Source organism: Etheostoma spectabile, chromosome 14, assembly GCF_008692095.1.
Source record: "Etheostoma spectabile isolate EspeVRDwgs_2016 chromosome 14, UIUC_Espe_1.0, whole genome shotgun sequence".
NCBI classification, from domain to species: Eukaryota; Metazoa; Chordata; class Actinopteri; order Perciformes; family Percidae; genus Etheostoma; species Etheostoma spectabile.
In genome coordinates this window covers 17,990,655-18,007,291 of record NC_045746.1, presented here as the reverse complement: position 1 = coordinate 18,007,291, position 16,637 = coordinate 17,990,655, and the positions used below count along the sequence as shown (strand labels likewise).

The 16,637-nt window shown below is 39.2% G+C and overlaps 1 protein-coding gene across 1 annotated transcript in view; it reads left to right on the top strand.

Annotated features, from left to right (window-relative positions):
- The first annotated feature begins 8,934 nt into the window (after positions 1-8,934).
- The window catches only part of lipea (lipase, hormone-sensitive a), a 12,258-nt gene continuing 4,555 nt past the window's right edge, over positions 8,935-16,637 (top strand). Inside the window, exons 1-8 of the mRNA XM_032535741.1 lie at positions 8,935-9,123; positions 10,965-11,212; positions 12,670-12,954; positions 13,254-13,344; positions 13,447-13,592; positions 14,144-14,329; positions 14,722-14,874; positions 15,428-15,572. Of these exons, the coding sequence (XP_032391632.1) occupies positions 9,114-9,123; positions 10,965-11,212; positions 12,670-12,954; positions 13,254-13,344; positions 13,447-13,592; positions 14,144-14,329; positions 14,722-14,874; positions 15,428-15,572 (1,264 nt within the window). The 5' untranslated portion in view covers positions 8,935-9,113. The remainder of the gene's footprint in view (positions 9,124-10,964; positions 11,213-12,669; positions 12,955-13,253; positions 13,345-13,446; positions 13,593-14,143; positions 14,330-14,721; positions 14,875-15,427; positions 15,573-16,637) is intronic.

The following is a 16,637-nucleotide window of genomic DNA, read 5'->3' as shown; positions in this document are numbered from 1 at the left end:
GGGGGGTAGCATCTGAAAGACCATAGACCATAAACTAGTGAGATAGTGTTTGACAAAGAGACGCTGTTGGTTGCATTGTGGAAAATGATTTGTTCCACCCTTTTATTCAGTTTATACCATCTATGGTTCCATTCAATCACACGTGTCTTTGTCCCCTTGTCGGTTCATCATTGTTGTTTAATGTTTGGAGCTTTTGTTACCTGTTACCTGCTTGCCTGCCTGCCTGCATCTGGTCCATAGACTGAAAGACTTGTTTCTTGAAAAATTATTGCACTGCACTAGTCTGCCAGTTGCCTGCTCTCCAACCCTGACACTAAACCACTGGACCTTTTTAGATCGTACACATATCTTTTTCTGACTTTTTCCTAATATGTCCCTTTTTTCTTTGTGAGGTACTGGCTTACTTTACCTCTTCAACTCTCTGACATTAGAAATGAACCTATTTGAGCCCTAGATTTTACCGCGTGTCACTACCTGCTACTCGTCGACCCAGGTCAACCATCGTTGGCTTATTTGCAGACGATTCAACATGTTTAATCGGCATCAGAGAGAGGAATCCATCTGATTGGTTATTCAGCTTCAGCAAATTAGTGCCCAAGTAGGGAAGAAAGCAAGCTCTCAAGAGGGCACACACAGATGGCTCTCGTCTTTTTCATCTTCAGCTCAATACACATAGGGCTGTCAAAACTGAATATTCCTTCTAAAAAACAAAACTATATGTGTTTTTGCACATTAGCTCCATAAGAGGGCAAACATACAACGAGATACATAACTACTTTTGTAGGTATATTTATTTCAACATAAACGTGTCTTTTTAAAGATCTACATACCTAAACATTACAAAATAAACTAATAAAAAAATGTCCTATACCGTATAATTTTATGTAAAGACTGTAGACCTCTCTGCCTCTGCACCGTGGTTGGTGATAGACTAAATGAGACCTCTAGCAAGCAAGCGAACGAGCCAGTCGGCCGGCCAGCCACTAAATTTAACAACTTAATGTTTCATTCACACACACACACTCTTGTTCCATGGATGCGCAAAGTCAAAAACAAACTCAGGAGGGTTCAGGGGAGAACAGAAATAGTCAGACTACAGCAGGGACAGACAGGAAGTAAAACAAGACCGGACAAGACAGAAAAAACAGACTACCAAAATAAAAGAGAAACATACAGAACCGTACTACCATGACAATGGAAAGCACATTGCTATTGCCAGATAAGTGACAGCTTTGCTTGGCTCATTTGTTGTAACCATTTTAGCATGAAAGCATGTTGGATAGAATTAGCAAGCTAGCTGGCTACTTAAATAGCTAGCTAGCTAGCTAAGTAGCCAGCAGCCACAGCGGGCTGCTTGGTCCCTCTGGTTTGCCACTACCGTGAGATGGCCTTTGTTGCCACTAGTTCTTCGGCGTCTGTTTAACGTGTCAGCACCCACATCTCATTCCCTCTTCTTGCCACACTGCGTACCAGTGACTGTGTTGAGCCTTCATTGCCAGTATGAATGTGTGTTTAGGTGACAGAGACTTGTAAATGAAGCATAGTTTGGAAGTGCAAATGTTTTTTTTGAGTCATTAATCAAGGTTTGCCTCCCTGCAGGGCACAATACCTTAAGTTTAAATTTAAACAGCCTTATAAGCTCCTATTCTCATCGGAGGGATTCTTTATACATTCTCACTCTGTATGCGTCAGGAGGTTGAGGAAATGTGCTGTCAGGGCCTGAATTTTACAGACGTCCTGAAGAAACAGTGTTTTAAAAAATTGTTTCCTTATCAATTTCCTGATTCTCATTTGCAAAGAGAAGTAACACACTGAAACCTGCAAAGTCAGTTTCATGCTGGCGTTCTCTTCTGGGACACCAGCATGGACTTCAGGGGAGCTGTTTGCACGGCAGCTCTGTTGACAGTTTCTGAGTAAACTGGCTGCATTGATTGCTACATTAGATAGGTCTGACACTTCTGTCTAAGGTTAGTGGTAATCAGAGGGTTTCTGAGAGGGTGGCAATAAACAAAGACGTGCTTGTGGTTGGTATCTGACCTTTAAGGTCTGGCATCAATAGGAAACTTGTTGGATGGAAAAAGATCCAACCCGCAAAAAATTACCTTTATGTAATATCGGCAATGTGATTACAAATTAAAAACTGAGCGGCTCATGAATGTCTGAACCAAAATTCATGCCAAACTTTTCAAAAGTTGTCCAGACATTTTACATAAAACCATGAATATCAACCTCATGGTGGAGATAAAAGTCAGGGGATCATCAAAGTCATGTGCTACATTTCAGGCCAATTCTTCTAGTAGATGTTGAGATATAGATGTAGATCAAATAAAATCCATTAATTAGGTGATTAGTTAATTTACAGACAATCAAGTGCAAATATTCAGCCATTTCAGAGGTAAAAATGAGAAATATTATTTGATTCCAGCTTCAGTAAAAATTGGAAATATTATGTAATTCCAGCTTTAGAAATGTGATGAATCAAAATGACAGGTATTATTCTTCATATACAACCAATTTTTAATATTTTCTAGATATATGATACTAATTTGTGGCAGAAGTGGTCAAGGAGTAGTTTAAAACTTAGTGCAACAAACACAACTATACTGAATGTGACAAAAAGTCACTGAAGGTTCATCTGCCTCAATTTGTTTATGGTGTCAAATTGCAAAGGAGAGGATGTTCAATAAGGAAGGACGTGTCTAAGTTTATGGTAAGTAAGGAACACAGAAGTGTTGAACCAACATAAGATCACTGAGGTGACCTTTGATGTTTGTGCACCCCTCTGACTCTTACAGAAGATACTGTAAATATATAACTTATTATAACTTAAAAGGTACTTTCTAAACAGTGTCTTATCAACACTTAAATATTCATACATGACAAATGGCCAGGCCACAATGACCACCACACCCAATACATCATTTATCATCTGATAGATTCTGCAGAAAACCAGAGTCACCTTCAACTGGGTGTGTCAGAAAGGAAAAAAGGAATTTCAAAGAAGAGTCAATTCATTTATGACATCATCTGTTATCCTGAGACAAAAGAGCAAAAAGAGATTACAAAAGCATTTCCTACACATTGACACACCAAAAGTGACCGTTTGAATTTAAATTTACAGACTTTAGATGGTAAAATATATCAGTGTCTTTTCACTTATTACCATGTATTTATTATATTTCAAAATGTTGTTGGAACCTGATCTCAAATCATTTTTTGGAATAATATCACAGGAAGATATGACTATCATTAAGACCACCGTCCTGCTCAGTGGCCGGTGGTCTGCAGACTCTTTGTCTCTGTTTGACAGTATGTCCTTAGTTGCCTTTACTCCAGCGTCTATTTATTGAGGGGTTTGGGTTTTCTGTTCGTATTCCTTGTGTCATGATCCAGCTCCAAGTTATGACAAAACAAGGGAGACCACACATAATTAAGGAATAAATTCTAGGACAGCTTTTTTAGTCCTAGTTTGGTTCTATGTAGGATTTAACAGTTTATTTTGTAATTATATTGTTATGTGCCCAGACCTTTCACTGCTGCACACAGTCTGTTTCTCCTGTGAATCCAGTGCATTTCATTAGTAGATGTTTCACTGTCTGTTGATGTTTACAGATTCCACAAAGCCCATCATCAGGCTTTCCCATTATTTCCAACTTCCTTGACAATCCACAATGCCCCTGCCTAGTCATCATGACTGCAAGTCTTCTTTCTTTCCCCAACTACCAATGGCCCTTTATCACACTTTTCTGGATGCTGTAATAATGCTGACCCTTTTTTCCCCCTACCTCCTGTCACACAGCCGTGATGCTTTTATAAATGATGAAACTACTCTTAAGTCAACCTCCCTTTTAATGACCTTTTTGCTGCCCCATGAGCAAGCTCATTCCCTCCTATCCCCACATGGGCTGGCACCCACAGGAACCCCAATGACTCTCCCGCTTACTCAATCCTGAATCATTTTGTTAAAAGCTCTACCATGAGATCATACCTGTCTCCAGATTTTTCCTCCCTCAGTGTCATCAAAACTGATGCACAGTTTGAGCATATCACGGCTGGCCCTGGTTTTACCTCCTCTACCCAATGCAGAGCCCAAATTATAGTCATCAACTCTGCTGTATACTAAAACCTGTCACTCTTACATTTTTATTATCCCCAAATCAGACTTCCCAGTTTACAGGTCTTGAGCCTTGTCTGTAAAAATGTGAATGTACTGTCCCCGAGTGTTTCTTAACCTTTCTCCAACTGTTTCACTATACGCTGCAGTGATCTTATGTGATTTTCTTGACATCTTCTTAAAATCAATCTCTGGCGTAGATAAAATTCATTGTGGTATACCTGGCCAGTGAACCATAGGGGAAACCCCCTCCTCCCTGAACTCTATCCTCTCTATGTACTTTAAGGATAAAACATTCCCTCTTTACTATTTCTCCTCACATTTCCCAAGCACTTTCCAAAGCCAGCTTCTGTATGTTTTTCCCCTTGGTGTCCCCTCAGTTTAGATAAATATTGCATTGCCAAATTTCCAATGGGGTTTCTACAGATCCATGGACAGCAACTTCAGCCATCTTAAATATGAGCAGGAGTCAATCAGGAGGATTGGAAACAGGTGGGCCACGTTGCTGCCTACTTCCTACACAGCACACATGGAAAAGTACCAAGAGTGGGATGGGTTTTATTCATTGTGTTATTTTGAGTTTTCGGTGCTTTCCACTGTGTTACTGTAGCCCTGCATAACTTCCCTTGTACACCTGTTTGTGTCTAGCTTTGTCAGCGTGCCTTTGTGTTGCCAGTCCTTGGTGCCTTGTTACCCGATCAGTGTTTCCTTTGCTGTTGCTGTTCCCTTCCCACTCCAGCTGTACATGTCTTGTGATAAGCTTCTTGTGCAATTTTACCTGTCTGCTCTTTTTGTCGCATTTCCCTGTGTTTCTCCTTGTGTTCTGTCTATCTTAGCGCTTCAGTTTGCTTTCCAGTTTGGAGAATACAATAGTTTGCTCTTCAGTTCCTGTACACTGCTGCCTGCTTTTGGGTCCAAACCAAACCTGCACCAACCATGACACGAACCGTTTCTTCAGAAAACATTTGGCATTGGAATTTATAAAAACTTAATATAAAATAGATCCTAATTCTAGGGCAAAAACTTATGATTTTTCTATTTAACAATTAATATATGTCATAATATAAAAATGGTTTTTAATCAGTTACAGGTCTTTTTACAACAGAACTCAGTGTTAGAAAAATTTCAGTCTGGTTTTAAAACGCGCCATAGCACTGAGTCGGCGCTTCTAAGAGTTCACAGTGACATAGCTTTGTCTGTAGATGCTGGGGATCCTACTGTGCTAGTGATGTTGACTTGACCGCAGCTTTTGATACGTGGACCATGTAGTCCTTCTTGCACGCCTTGAGCATTTTGTAGGCATTCAAGGAACTGCACTTAAATGGTTTAGCTCTTATTTGACAAGTAGGCTTTCTCTGTCACAATGGTGATTTTCTCCTCCATCTGCTCCTCTTATTGTGGGTGCCCCAGGGTTAATTCTTGGCCCTATCTTGTTCTCTTTATATTGTTGCCATAGAGCTATAATCGAAAAGCACAACCTGTCATTTCATTGTATGCAGAGACCTGCAAATTTATCTGCCTATACAACCCAATGACAGTGTTGCACTAAACTGCCTCCTAAATGGCATTAATGATATCAGTTGTGGCTATCTCGCAATTTCCTGACCTGATGAGGACAAGACCGAATTATTATCTTCAGTACTAAATACATGTCAAACAATCAAACTTTAAGTCTGGGAGCTCTGACTTCATGCGCCAAGCAAACTGTAAAAAATCTGGGTGTGACATTTGATTGTAGCATGAAATGGACAAACAGATAAGCAATGTTTTCAAACAAGCTTTTTCCAACTTCGTCCCTGGCTAAAGTAAAGCCTTTTCTTAACAGCACGATTTGAAAAGGCTATTCATGCCTTTATTAGTTCACGTCTCGTTATTCAACGCTCTTTATGGGTCCTCAATCAAAAATCCATCGCACGTCTGCAGCTTGTGCAAAATGCCGCGTCTCGCTTTCTCACAAATATCTCTCGGAGTGCAACTCACTCCCGTTCTTTTTACTCTACACTGGCTTCCGTGCGTTTTAGAATTGATTTTAAAATTGCATGTTTTGTTTTTAAAGCCCTAAATGGCCTTGCCCCAAAGTATTTGTCCGAGCTTTTAACTTTGGGTGGGCAAAATCGGTTGTTGCGTCTTCCAACCTGCGGACTCTAGAGTCCCGGTCGAGGTACAAGCGTGGGGCGATCGGCTTTGCGTGTTGCTGGCCCAAAACTCTGGAACAAGCTCCCGCCACATTCGCATTATAACGGATGTTGTTCATTTTAAATCAAAACTTAAACTTTATTTAGAATGGCTTTTAATACACAGTAGTGGTGTAACAATTCTTCTTCTGATGATATAGGTTACTTCATCTGTCTGTTTTTTATGCTTTGTCTGTTTGTTTGTTTTGTTTGTTTGTGTCTCACGTGAATGTTGTGTTTGTTTTTCTTATGATGTAAAGCACTTTGGACCCTCGGTGCTGTAAAGTGCTATATAAATAAATGTTGATTGATTGATTGATTGATGTCAGAAAGTCACAATCACAACAGAGCTAAAAGGGAAAGTCTTAAACTCAAAGAAGATATCGGCAAATTTTTTTTGCTGGTTTTAAAAGCAATAAAGTGCTAATTTTATGCTAATTCTATGCTCATTTTCAGGTTCATAATTGTATATAGAGGTTGTAACAGAATAGGCTGACATGGTTTATTTAAAAAAAAAAAAAACTTTTGTTGTACTGCACACTAGCTATTGGACCAAATTCCCAAAGTTGAATATAGCCTAATTTGAATAGTAAAAAAATCAATATTATACAATTGCTGAAATTACTATTTGAATGTGATTCTTTTTTATAAATAGGTTGGCTAACATTAGCTAATCATCCTCTTCTCATGTCTGAAACACGAGGCATTGTGAGCTGACATTACTTACTGAGTAACGTTAGTACCATAGGCCGTTAATGTAACAATATGTATACAGTCATATATACAGTCTGTGGTTAGTACAGGAGGGAGTGACCGGCTGCGGCTGGAAATCAGAAGAAGGATGGGAAATAGTTTTTACATGACTTTAAACTCAAGGTCCACCAAGCAAAAAATCTTATGTTGTCAATAGTTAGATCATTGTGTTTTCCTAACAGCGTCGTGAGTTATAGGAGCTTAGCTGGGAGCTTCACGGAGAAAGCTAATGACTATGTTAGCTGCCCTACAGTGCTGTGACATAGGTCCCCTTCAAGGCCAGGCTGATGTTGGAAGTCCCTCTCGTGGACAGAACGTGTGACAACTACCACATCCATAGGCCTGTGTAGTGTAGTACATATTTATAACTGGCTGCATACGAGCATTAAATATTCACATATTATTTGCATATTTAAAAAAATTGAATTTGAATGGTGGAGGAAGACTGACAGCTCTACTGCACTACACTGAGATGGTGAGCGCCTTTGGGGTGGACTTTGGACTTTTTCCCTTTGTACACCCATAATATGCACAAAAAAAGATATACTGTATAACACGATAAAGTTAAAGGAAAAAGCCTAACAGCATAATATGAGCACTTTAAAGTCAAAGGCACTCTGAAGAGCAAAACTTCACCAACGCCCAGAGTGTTGCAAATAATCTGTTGGCCACTAGAGACTCCCATTATCTCATCACATCCTGCAGGATACACGCTACACTACGACATGCACAACAGTTTTTGTAGTCAGTAGAGTTTGTTGTATTCTGTGCTTGAACAACAGTGATGAGGAGCAAGTGTATTTCTACCGAAGTCTGTAAACTGACAGGACTCAAGCATGGAGACTTTTTTTCACAGAAGGCATTACTTTTACCACAAAACTACATTTGACATGTCACAGTAGGAAAAACACAGGTGTAAATAATAAAATTAGTGTTGAATTCCATTTAGCTGCTTCAGTTTCAAGGTCCTGAGGACTATTACACAAAACCTAGATGGCAGATTTAGCCAGGATTTCCCAGTTATCCTGGATTTATAAATTATATGTTTTTTGTGAAACAGCCCCTTGGTATTGTGCATGTGCTGGCTCAGTGTTGTGTCATTACTGTGACACCTAAATAGAACAGAGCCTGAATTAATGTAATTAACAACACTTGTGCTATCTAAACCATAGACTGTAAATATATTGTATTATTGTAATTGTATATATTACAATATATATACAGTCTATGATCTAAACCTGAATTAGCCAATAGCTTAACATGACATCAAAACACAAACAGGGGGACAGCTTAAACAAATGTAAATGTTACTACATCATTTTGATTTAGAAAGTAATATTTACATACCGTCTCATAATATTGATTCATGAACATTTTCATTTCTATCATCTTTCATTTGCCAGGCAGAGTTAAAGTGCAATATTTCTCCTTAGCTCAATTTAATCTATTTTGTATCGGACTGCAACTAATGATTATTTTTAATAATCTGCTGATAATTTTCTCCATTACTCAATCGATTTTTTAGTTCATAAACATTATAAGAAATGACATCACAATTATCAGAGCCCAAAGCACCTTCACAATGTTTGTTTTTTCCAACCAACAGCCCAAAGCTCAACATTATTAAAAATGTATTAATATTATCATATTTGTAAAACTATAACCATGTTTGCATGGAGGGAAAAAAACGGATTAATTGACTAATCATTACAGCTGTACTTGCATAATAGGCCTACTGTTGGAAAGTTTATTTTATAACAAAAATATATATTATAAACTTCATGTTTTGTGTGCAAATATCGAAATTTGTAAAGTAACTAAAGCTGTCAGATAGCCTAAATGTAGTAAAAAGTACATTATTTCCCTAAATGCACTAAGTTATTACCACCACTGACTTCTCTGAATAATGTTTGTTAGCTTACCTCATGGACACTTACCTCCATATCATATTATGCTAGCAGGCTCGGGCACGCGCGGTGCCTCGCGCTCTGCTTACATGACGTTACCACGGCGGACGTTACCCAGCATTCTGCGCGGGCGCTCTGACACAAACACAATCATCAAGGAAGAGGATGCCGGATGGTGAGTGAAGTCTCTTTGAAACATGTCACATACAAATAGGCCTACATGTCTGTCGTGTTTGGCACATTCATAGAGTTTTATCACGGCGCTTAATACTATAGAAGAAAATAAAACAATGTCGTTGCTTTCTGTTTTTACAAGGCTGTGAAAACAGAAAGCAACGAGGTAAGCGAAAGTCCTCAAACTTGGTGTCGTGGGTAAAGTTGTCACCGGTAGCTGAAAGGTGAGAACGGCAGTGTCGGTGATGTTTGTGTGAGGAAGTGGAGACAAGCTGGCGTAAAAGCCTGAAAATGCTCCAAAACCCCCGAAGAGAAGCGTTTTAACGATATCTGATATCTGATATCTGGGCTGGAAACCGATATCAGTGTTGGGCAGGAGCAGAGTTGAGCCTGATGACAGGTTTACGTCAGTTATCAGCTGTTTGGGGTTTAACCTTATGTTGTCCTTCGGGTCACTGGGACCCGTTCAGTTTATTTGATTTTTTTTTTTTTATTGGCCTGGTGTTGAGCTTCAGGGCCCCCGGTGACCCTCGCGTACTATGTGATGTCATTTCACGTGAACTGGCGGGTCCCAGAGACCCATCCTGCACTCGAAGGCGTTAAATAAACCAACCAAGTCCCCAGCACAAGGACAACACAAGGGGCTGCTGGACGACAACCCAGGCTTTTTAATTTGGGTAAATTGTGAGATGTGTAACGTTGTATATATCAATAACCATATTACCTGCGATGAATAAAAAACATTCACGTGTTAACTGTCTTCCTGCTGCTTTCAGTGGCCGATACTGCTAAAATACAAATTGCTTGTTGAATTAAGAACTGAAAATTATTTACAACAAAAAAGTGATTGTTACATTTTAAAGTGCAGTTTTCCATTGCTACGCTTTCAGCAAACTTAAAAAAAAAAATTGTGTCTTTATCAGTGTGTCACAATGTGTTTATGCTCAAGTTGGTGTTGTGACAGTCTCGCATTGCCAGACCGACCTCCACAGCGCTGCACACTAGGGTCTGGCGACGGAACAACATGCTCTGGTGTTTTGGCATTTCAAAGAGCATCTATATATTGGGCTGAGATAGTGCTGTTGTCATAAAGATAAACTGCTATGAGTCAGATCTGTGATGAAGCCTAACGTGTTCATGAGTGCTCTAACAGTTTTTGCTCCAGTGATCCAGGTTATGTACGCTAACATGTAAACACATTTCCAAATGTTTTAACATTTAAAGCCATTCTGCACAAAATGTCCAGTGCCTAAATGACCATTCACATGGTGGCTTTGCTGTAGCTTGCTAACCTGTGGGTGTTGTCAAATTCAGTATAAAATGATAAAATAATCTTAAAGAATATTTAAATAAACTTCATAAAATATTTAAAAGATGCTGGTTAGGCCTTAGCCATGGGGGAGTACAACCATCATCCCAGCCTATATTGCCCTGTATATTGCATCCTGTCATTTCATCTGGTCCATGTCTGTGTTATTATTGACCTAAAGAAGGAATATAGAGTTTATGCTTCATCTTGACATTTATTTTTGTTGTGATTAAAATCCTTTCAAGTGCTTGATGCCATCACAGTCAGCTACTCTGAACTGGCCTAGTTTCAAAATACTGTCCTCTGGTTGCAGCAGAACTTCAACCCTTGACCGAGTAGCCTAGATAACAAGAATCATTAAAGCAATATGTTTTGCTGCAGGAGATGAAGTCATTATGTGTGTGTTTACCCTTTGGGTAATTCTTTTTCTTTGAGATAAACTGTGCACATCACATGTCTGCTGTGACGAGAGCTACTGAGGCAGATAGGAAGGAGGTTAAGGGATAATTCTCTCGTCTCTCTTTTTCTCTCAGCCTCAGATATGGACTACAAGGTTGTATTTGCAGCCTTAAAGAAAGTATGTGAAGATGACATTGCTTTTTTGGGAGGTCCCACTGATTTGCCATACGGGGCTGTTGCCAAGCGCCTGGTCACGTGTATGAAGCAGATTAAGGAGCACTGCCTAGCCCTGGAGCCTGTGGTCGCCAGCTTCGCCGCCGTCTTCCACCATTATGACTTTGACGCACAAACGCCTGGAAATGGCTACCGCACCCTGGTCAAGGTATGACTGATCCCACTGACTGGATGTGATGGTCCACTCACTGCTGATTTTTGAGCTGTGATTGCATGCTACATGAGTTAATATCCAAAAACAGTGTATTTACTTTTTTGATTTTAGCTTGTAGTTTGTTAACAGCAGTGATTTCAAAGGTGTTACATGTAACATTAGAAACCATTAGTATAAAATTAGGGCTGCAACTAATAGTTATTGTAATATGTTAATCTATTAATAATTTGGTCTCTAAAATATCAAAAATTAACAAACATACATTCATGTTAAAATTTTCCCAAAACCGCAGTGGAATTGTTTGTTTTGACTAACGGCACAAAACTATTTAGTTTGCTTAAAATAGAAGAGCAAGAAAACGGCACATTTTCCCACATGAGAAGCTGCAATTAGTGAATTTTTGACAGTTTTGCTTAAAAATGACTGACAATTAACACATTTTTTGTTGATGGATTTAGAAACTAATATTTTCAACTCTATATAACATTCCATTCTTTGTGAGAACTGTGTATAATTACAGTTCTCTAAAGAAAGTGTGGTTGAGATGATTGGTGGCTAGATCACACTTGGAGCAAAAAGACCTATTGTCCCGGGAATTGTGTTGCTTCTCGTCACAAGATGGTTTATGCTTCTATTGCTGGGTGATTTCATAGCATTAAGCTAAATAGTTAAACTTGAGTGACTTTTCTTTTTTTTTTTTCTTATACCGCAATACAGAAAATAGTTTTAAAGCATTTTACAGTAAGACATTTCATAGTTTGTCAGTTTCGTAAAGGCAAGCCCTAGTTTACAGTAAAGTTGAATACAGATGTTTCATGTTTAAGGAAACAAGTAATTTAAAAAAATCTTTGACTGAATTTAAGTATTATTAAAGATTTCTGTCTCATTGTTTAATAAAATACCAAACTTAGTCCTTCAAAGTATTTTACTTTTTCAGGTCTGTTGCATTATTTTAGCCACATTGCCAAGTGTTGCGAGTCCAAACCTTCATCACATTTAACATGGGCTCTAGTTTATTGTCATGCGATCCCACAAATAACATCCAGGTACACAAAATGTTCACTAGTGCAACAAATCCACAGCTGAAAATGGTCCCCAATAAATGCACAATTTACTTCTGTTTCAGTAATGTTTGCTAAAAACTAGAAAACTAGATACAATTGTAAAAACAATACAACTATCTCACTGGCTTTGTTGTGTTAAATCCAACAATGTGTTAGGTTGTCTCTTCCCTAGCCTGTTTGGGCCACTCCGTGTGGCTCTTTGTTTTTAATCATTTTTGGGCAACAATGGGGCTCTATGGCCCAGAGAAAGCTTCACTATATAAAGTTGTGACTCCACAGGCTCTATTTGGTATGAATTGTTGGTTTTGATCTTTTAATGGGATTTGTTCATAATAACAAACATATAGACTTTCTCAGCAAAAGTTACATTATATTTTTTTCTTTCAGGTCTTGCTGTCTTGCCTTTTACACATCATTCACAAGGGTCGTTACATTGCCTCTAATTACAACGGTGCCTTCTTCAGGGCAGATCACAATGTCTCTGAGATGGAGGCGTACTGCATTGCTCTGCGCCAACTGCGTGCCCTGCTCCACCTCGCCCAGCGGCTGATCAATGACAACGACCACGGCGAGCTGTACTGCCTGCAGGACCAGAACCTAAGCAACAGTTTTGTGCAGGAGTACAGCTCCATGCACAAAGCCTGCTTCTATGGCCGCTGTCTGGGCTTTCAGGTCAGCCTACAAAAACAGACTTACTTCACACCAGTTGCTTTTATATTTGTCCAATTTTAGCACGTTAAAGTTGGTTATTTCACCTAAATGTGACTTAAATACTTAAAATGACTTGGCTACAAGCCTGGTGATTGAGCTCATTGAGCGCCTCTTGTCAGGTCAGAATATGTAGTCAAACATCAGATAACCCAAATAACCAGCTTAAGTATTTTAAGAATAGTCAGTTTTGGCTTCATTATAAATATAAAAATAAATGTGTCACTCTCTTATTCAGCTCTGTCCACTGTTTGTTTTGACAGTACTCACCCACTCTACGTCCATTCCTCCAGACTGTTGTCATAAGCATGGTAACCTATGGAGAGACGTATGGTAAACAACAGTCTGGTTTTGGTATGTCTTTTTTTTTCCTTCCTTATCTTGTAGTATTGATGGAAGTTCCTATAGTGGCTTTTTTTGATGTTTTCATGCTTAAAATCATGCCTCCTCTTCCAGGTTTGGCAGCCCTTTCCCTCCTCACGTCAGGGAAGTATGTCATCGATCCAGAGTTGCGGGGTGCTGAGTTTGAACGCATTACCCAGAACCTGGACATGAAGTTCTGGAAGTCCTTTTGGAACCTCACAGAGTCCGGCCTTTTAACAGTAGGCAGCTTTGTTTCCAACTTGGCGACGTTCTCTGTAGTTATAGCAGCCTTTCACACCCTCTTTGCGACTTTATTTCTAAAAGGCCACTGGCAAAAAATTTAACGACTTTAGACAATTAGGAGAAAAGCGAGATATACTAGATTTTAATTGATTTCCATGCATGCTGCTCAGAGTAATCGCAGTCCACGGCTTTTCTGCCAACAGCCCAGTGAGTTTCTCACTCTTTTATGGCGTTGTGCAACAGGCAGGTCTGCCGAGACAACCAATAGGTGGACGCTATGGACAGATGGACACAACCTCTATGCTTTATGCATGTTTGAAGTATGAAGTTTATTTCAGAAGGGCTTTCAGCAACAACAATAGACATCACAGATGTTGTCATCTGGTCACTTTTAGTGACTTTTGGAGCTAGTGCTAGCTACTTTTATTGGAAAAGAGTTGGCAACACTGGTAGACAGGGTCAAATATTCCTCGCTGACTCTCAAATTAGCTGAAGTCCTCCTTGATGTTTTAACTGCTTAATCCCCTGCATGTCTTTCTCTGTCCAGGGCTTCAGCAGAATATCCTCTAGCCCAGTGCAGGTGAACTTCACCCTGACTGTGCCTCCTGTTACTCTACGCCTCCCACTGGCCTCAGACCCTAGTCTAACAGCCACAGTGTCGCCTCCAATAGCCCACTGGGGGCCCGGGCCAGTCAATATGCGTCTGATCTCCTATGAGATTCGAGAAGGACAGGTGAGGCTCCGCAGGTCTAATACAGGGGTGTGGTGAGGAACATTTGCAGGAAAAAACACAGAAGTCTTTAGGGGATTAGTAGAACCTGAATCTGTACTAGACATAGTTTTTAGATGGAGCATATAATGATTAAGAATAAATTGAAAAATATTCAATGGCTTTATTCCATGATTTGTGATGCATTCCCTCTTGAAAGTTCATACAGCATTTGAACATAATTAAGAAAGGGAATTTTGAAATGTTTAGACCAATGAGATACAAGTAAGGGAGGGGGAAAGGTGGAAGAAAGGTATTTCCAATACAAAAAAATGAAATATTGCTGTATTTGGGAATTTAATACAATGTAATTTTCAAATGCCATGTTTTGTGTGTTTTATCCTCTAACTTTATAGGACAGTGATGAGCTGCTAGCTTATTCTCGAACCGATCCTCCCCCCGTCTCCGCATCCCATTTTCCCTGGATACAGACGCAGCCTCGCTCCCCGTGGCTGCTCATCCACTTCCATGGAGGGGGCTTTGTGGCCCAGACCTCCAGATCCCATGAGGTACAGCACACAATGCTGGTGTTAAATGTAGATTCATCTGTACTAGATGTTTGCAAAAGTTACCGTATAGTTAATATTACCACTTACGGTGGTGATCCATATGTCCGTGCAAAGCTTCTGTCAGGTGCGCTCCACTCTATTCCTATGGGTAACGTCAACGTGCACGCAAAGCATTCCAGGAATGCAAAATGCAGCGTGTCACAAAGCTGGCAAGATGCCCATCTTTATGGAAATTAATCCGCAACTATCCAGTTGACAAAAATCTTTCAAACCGTTTGTCGTTCTGAAATAAAGACAGATTCAGCAACTGCATGGCCTATTTCTTGCTTAAAATGTTTGAAAAACACAGTTCATTGAACTATTTCTGTAAAATATGATATTGTATTCCGTCCGAGCCGCCATGACAGTGGTTTGAAATTTTTGAGCAGCCGGACCCAGAACGTCCATTCCTACAAAATGTTTAAAATATTGTTTATAAAGTACAACAAAAATAACCATGTATGAAATATATATTACACATATTTATTCTGCTCTCATTCATCTCATCAATCAGAATTATCTTCGGACTTGGTCAAAGGAGCTGAGCGTACCTATCCTCTCCGTTGACTACTCTCTGTCACCCGAAGCGCCCTTTCCCAGAGCTCTGGAGGAATGTTTCTACGCCTACTGCTGGGCTCTGAACAACTGTCATCTGCTGGGTATGTCTACGACGTCACACTCGGACAACATAAACAATAAACCAATAGGGAGGTTTTATTTATTTTATTTTAACAGATTAGTTGGCGAATGTGGTAATATTTGGTAAATTTTTCACTGATTTCTGTTTTTGTCATGTCAATGACCTTTTAATGAGCTAAAGGAATTTGCTGTGTTTTTATTTTAACGATAAAAAGCTGTAAAGATCCCCAGAAGTAAACAGTTTCAACAGGAGAAAAAAAGAAGATGGAATATATAAGCAGTTACTTACAGTTATTACATGTACAGTATACATATACAACTGCCCGGATATGAAAGGAAAATTTGTTTAAAAAAAATGCCAATTAGTATCTATAAACAGAAACCGAATGTGTGTATTTAAAATGCAAATATACAGTATATACAGTATTCACACAAGCAGCTCTACAGATGGCTTTTTATTTGTACAAAAAGCAATACAGAATGTGTGTACCTTAACAAATGCTACCATTGCACTTTGCTGATATGCTCTAGCCCACGTTTACTGTACCAATTTCAAATGTGGTGTTAAAGGTTATCCCCCAGGAGGAAGGGCATATTATGTAATGAATGAATGAATGGCAGAGGAAGTGTTATCTGTTCATTATCAGACCACAAAACGTGTCATATATGCTCACTCACACAGAAAAGGGGGGAAAAAACTAAAGAAATTGGGTCAAGGTAAAGATCTATGGTACAGTATAGAACTAATGACTGGATTAAAGGTTTAATAGTGTTGTGGCTACAACTTATGACTGTTTTATCTGTTGATGTTTTCAGTTACAAAATCTTCAATTTTCTTATTTTGACCAGCCAACTATCCTAAATTCAAAGTCATTCATTGTACACTGATAAAACACATGGAAAAGTAGGAAAATCAACAAGACCTTTACCAAAAGCCTGTTATAAAATCCTGTTATTTATTATTATTATCATCATATTTATTTAGATACTAAAAGGTGTGTGTCTGTGTCTGTGTGTCTGTGTCTGTGTGTGTCTGTGTCTGTGTGTGTGTGTGTGTGTGTTTGTGTGTGTGTGTCTGTGTCTGT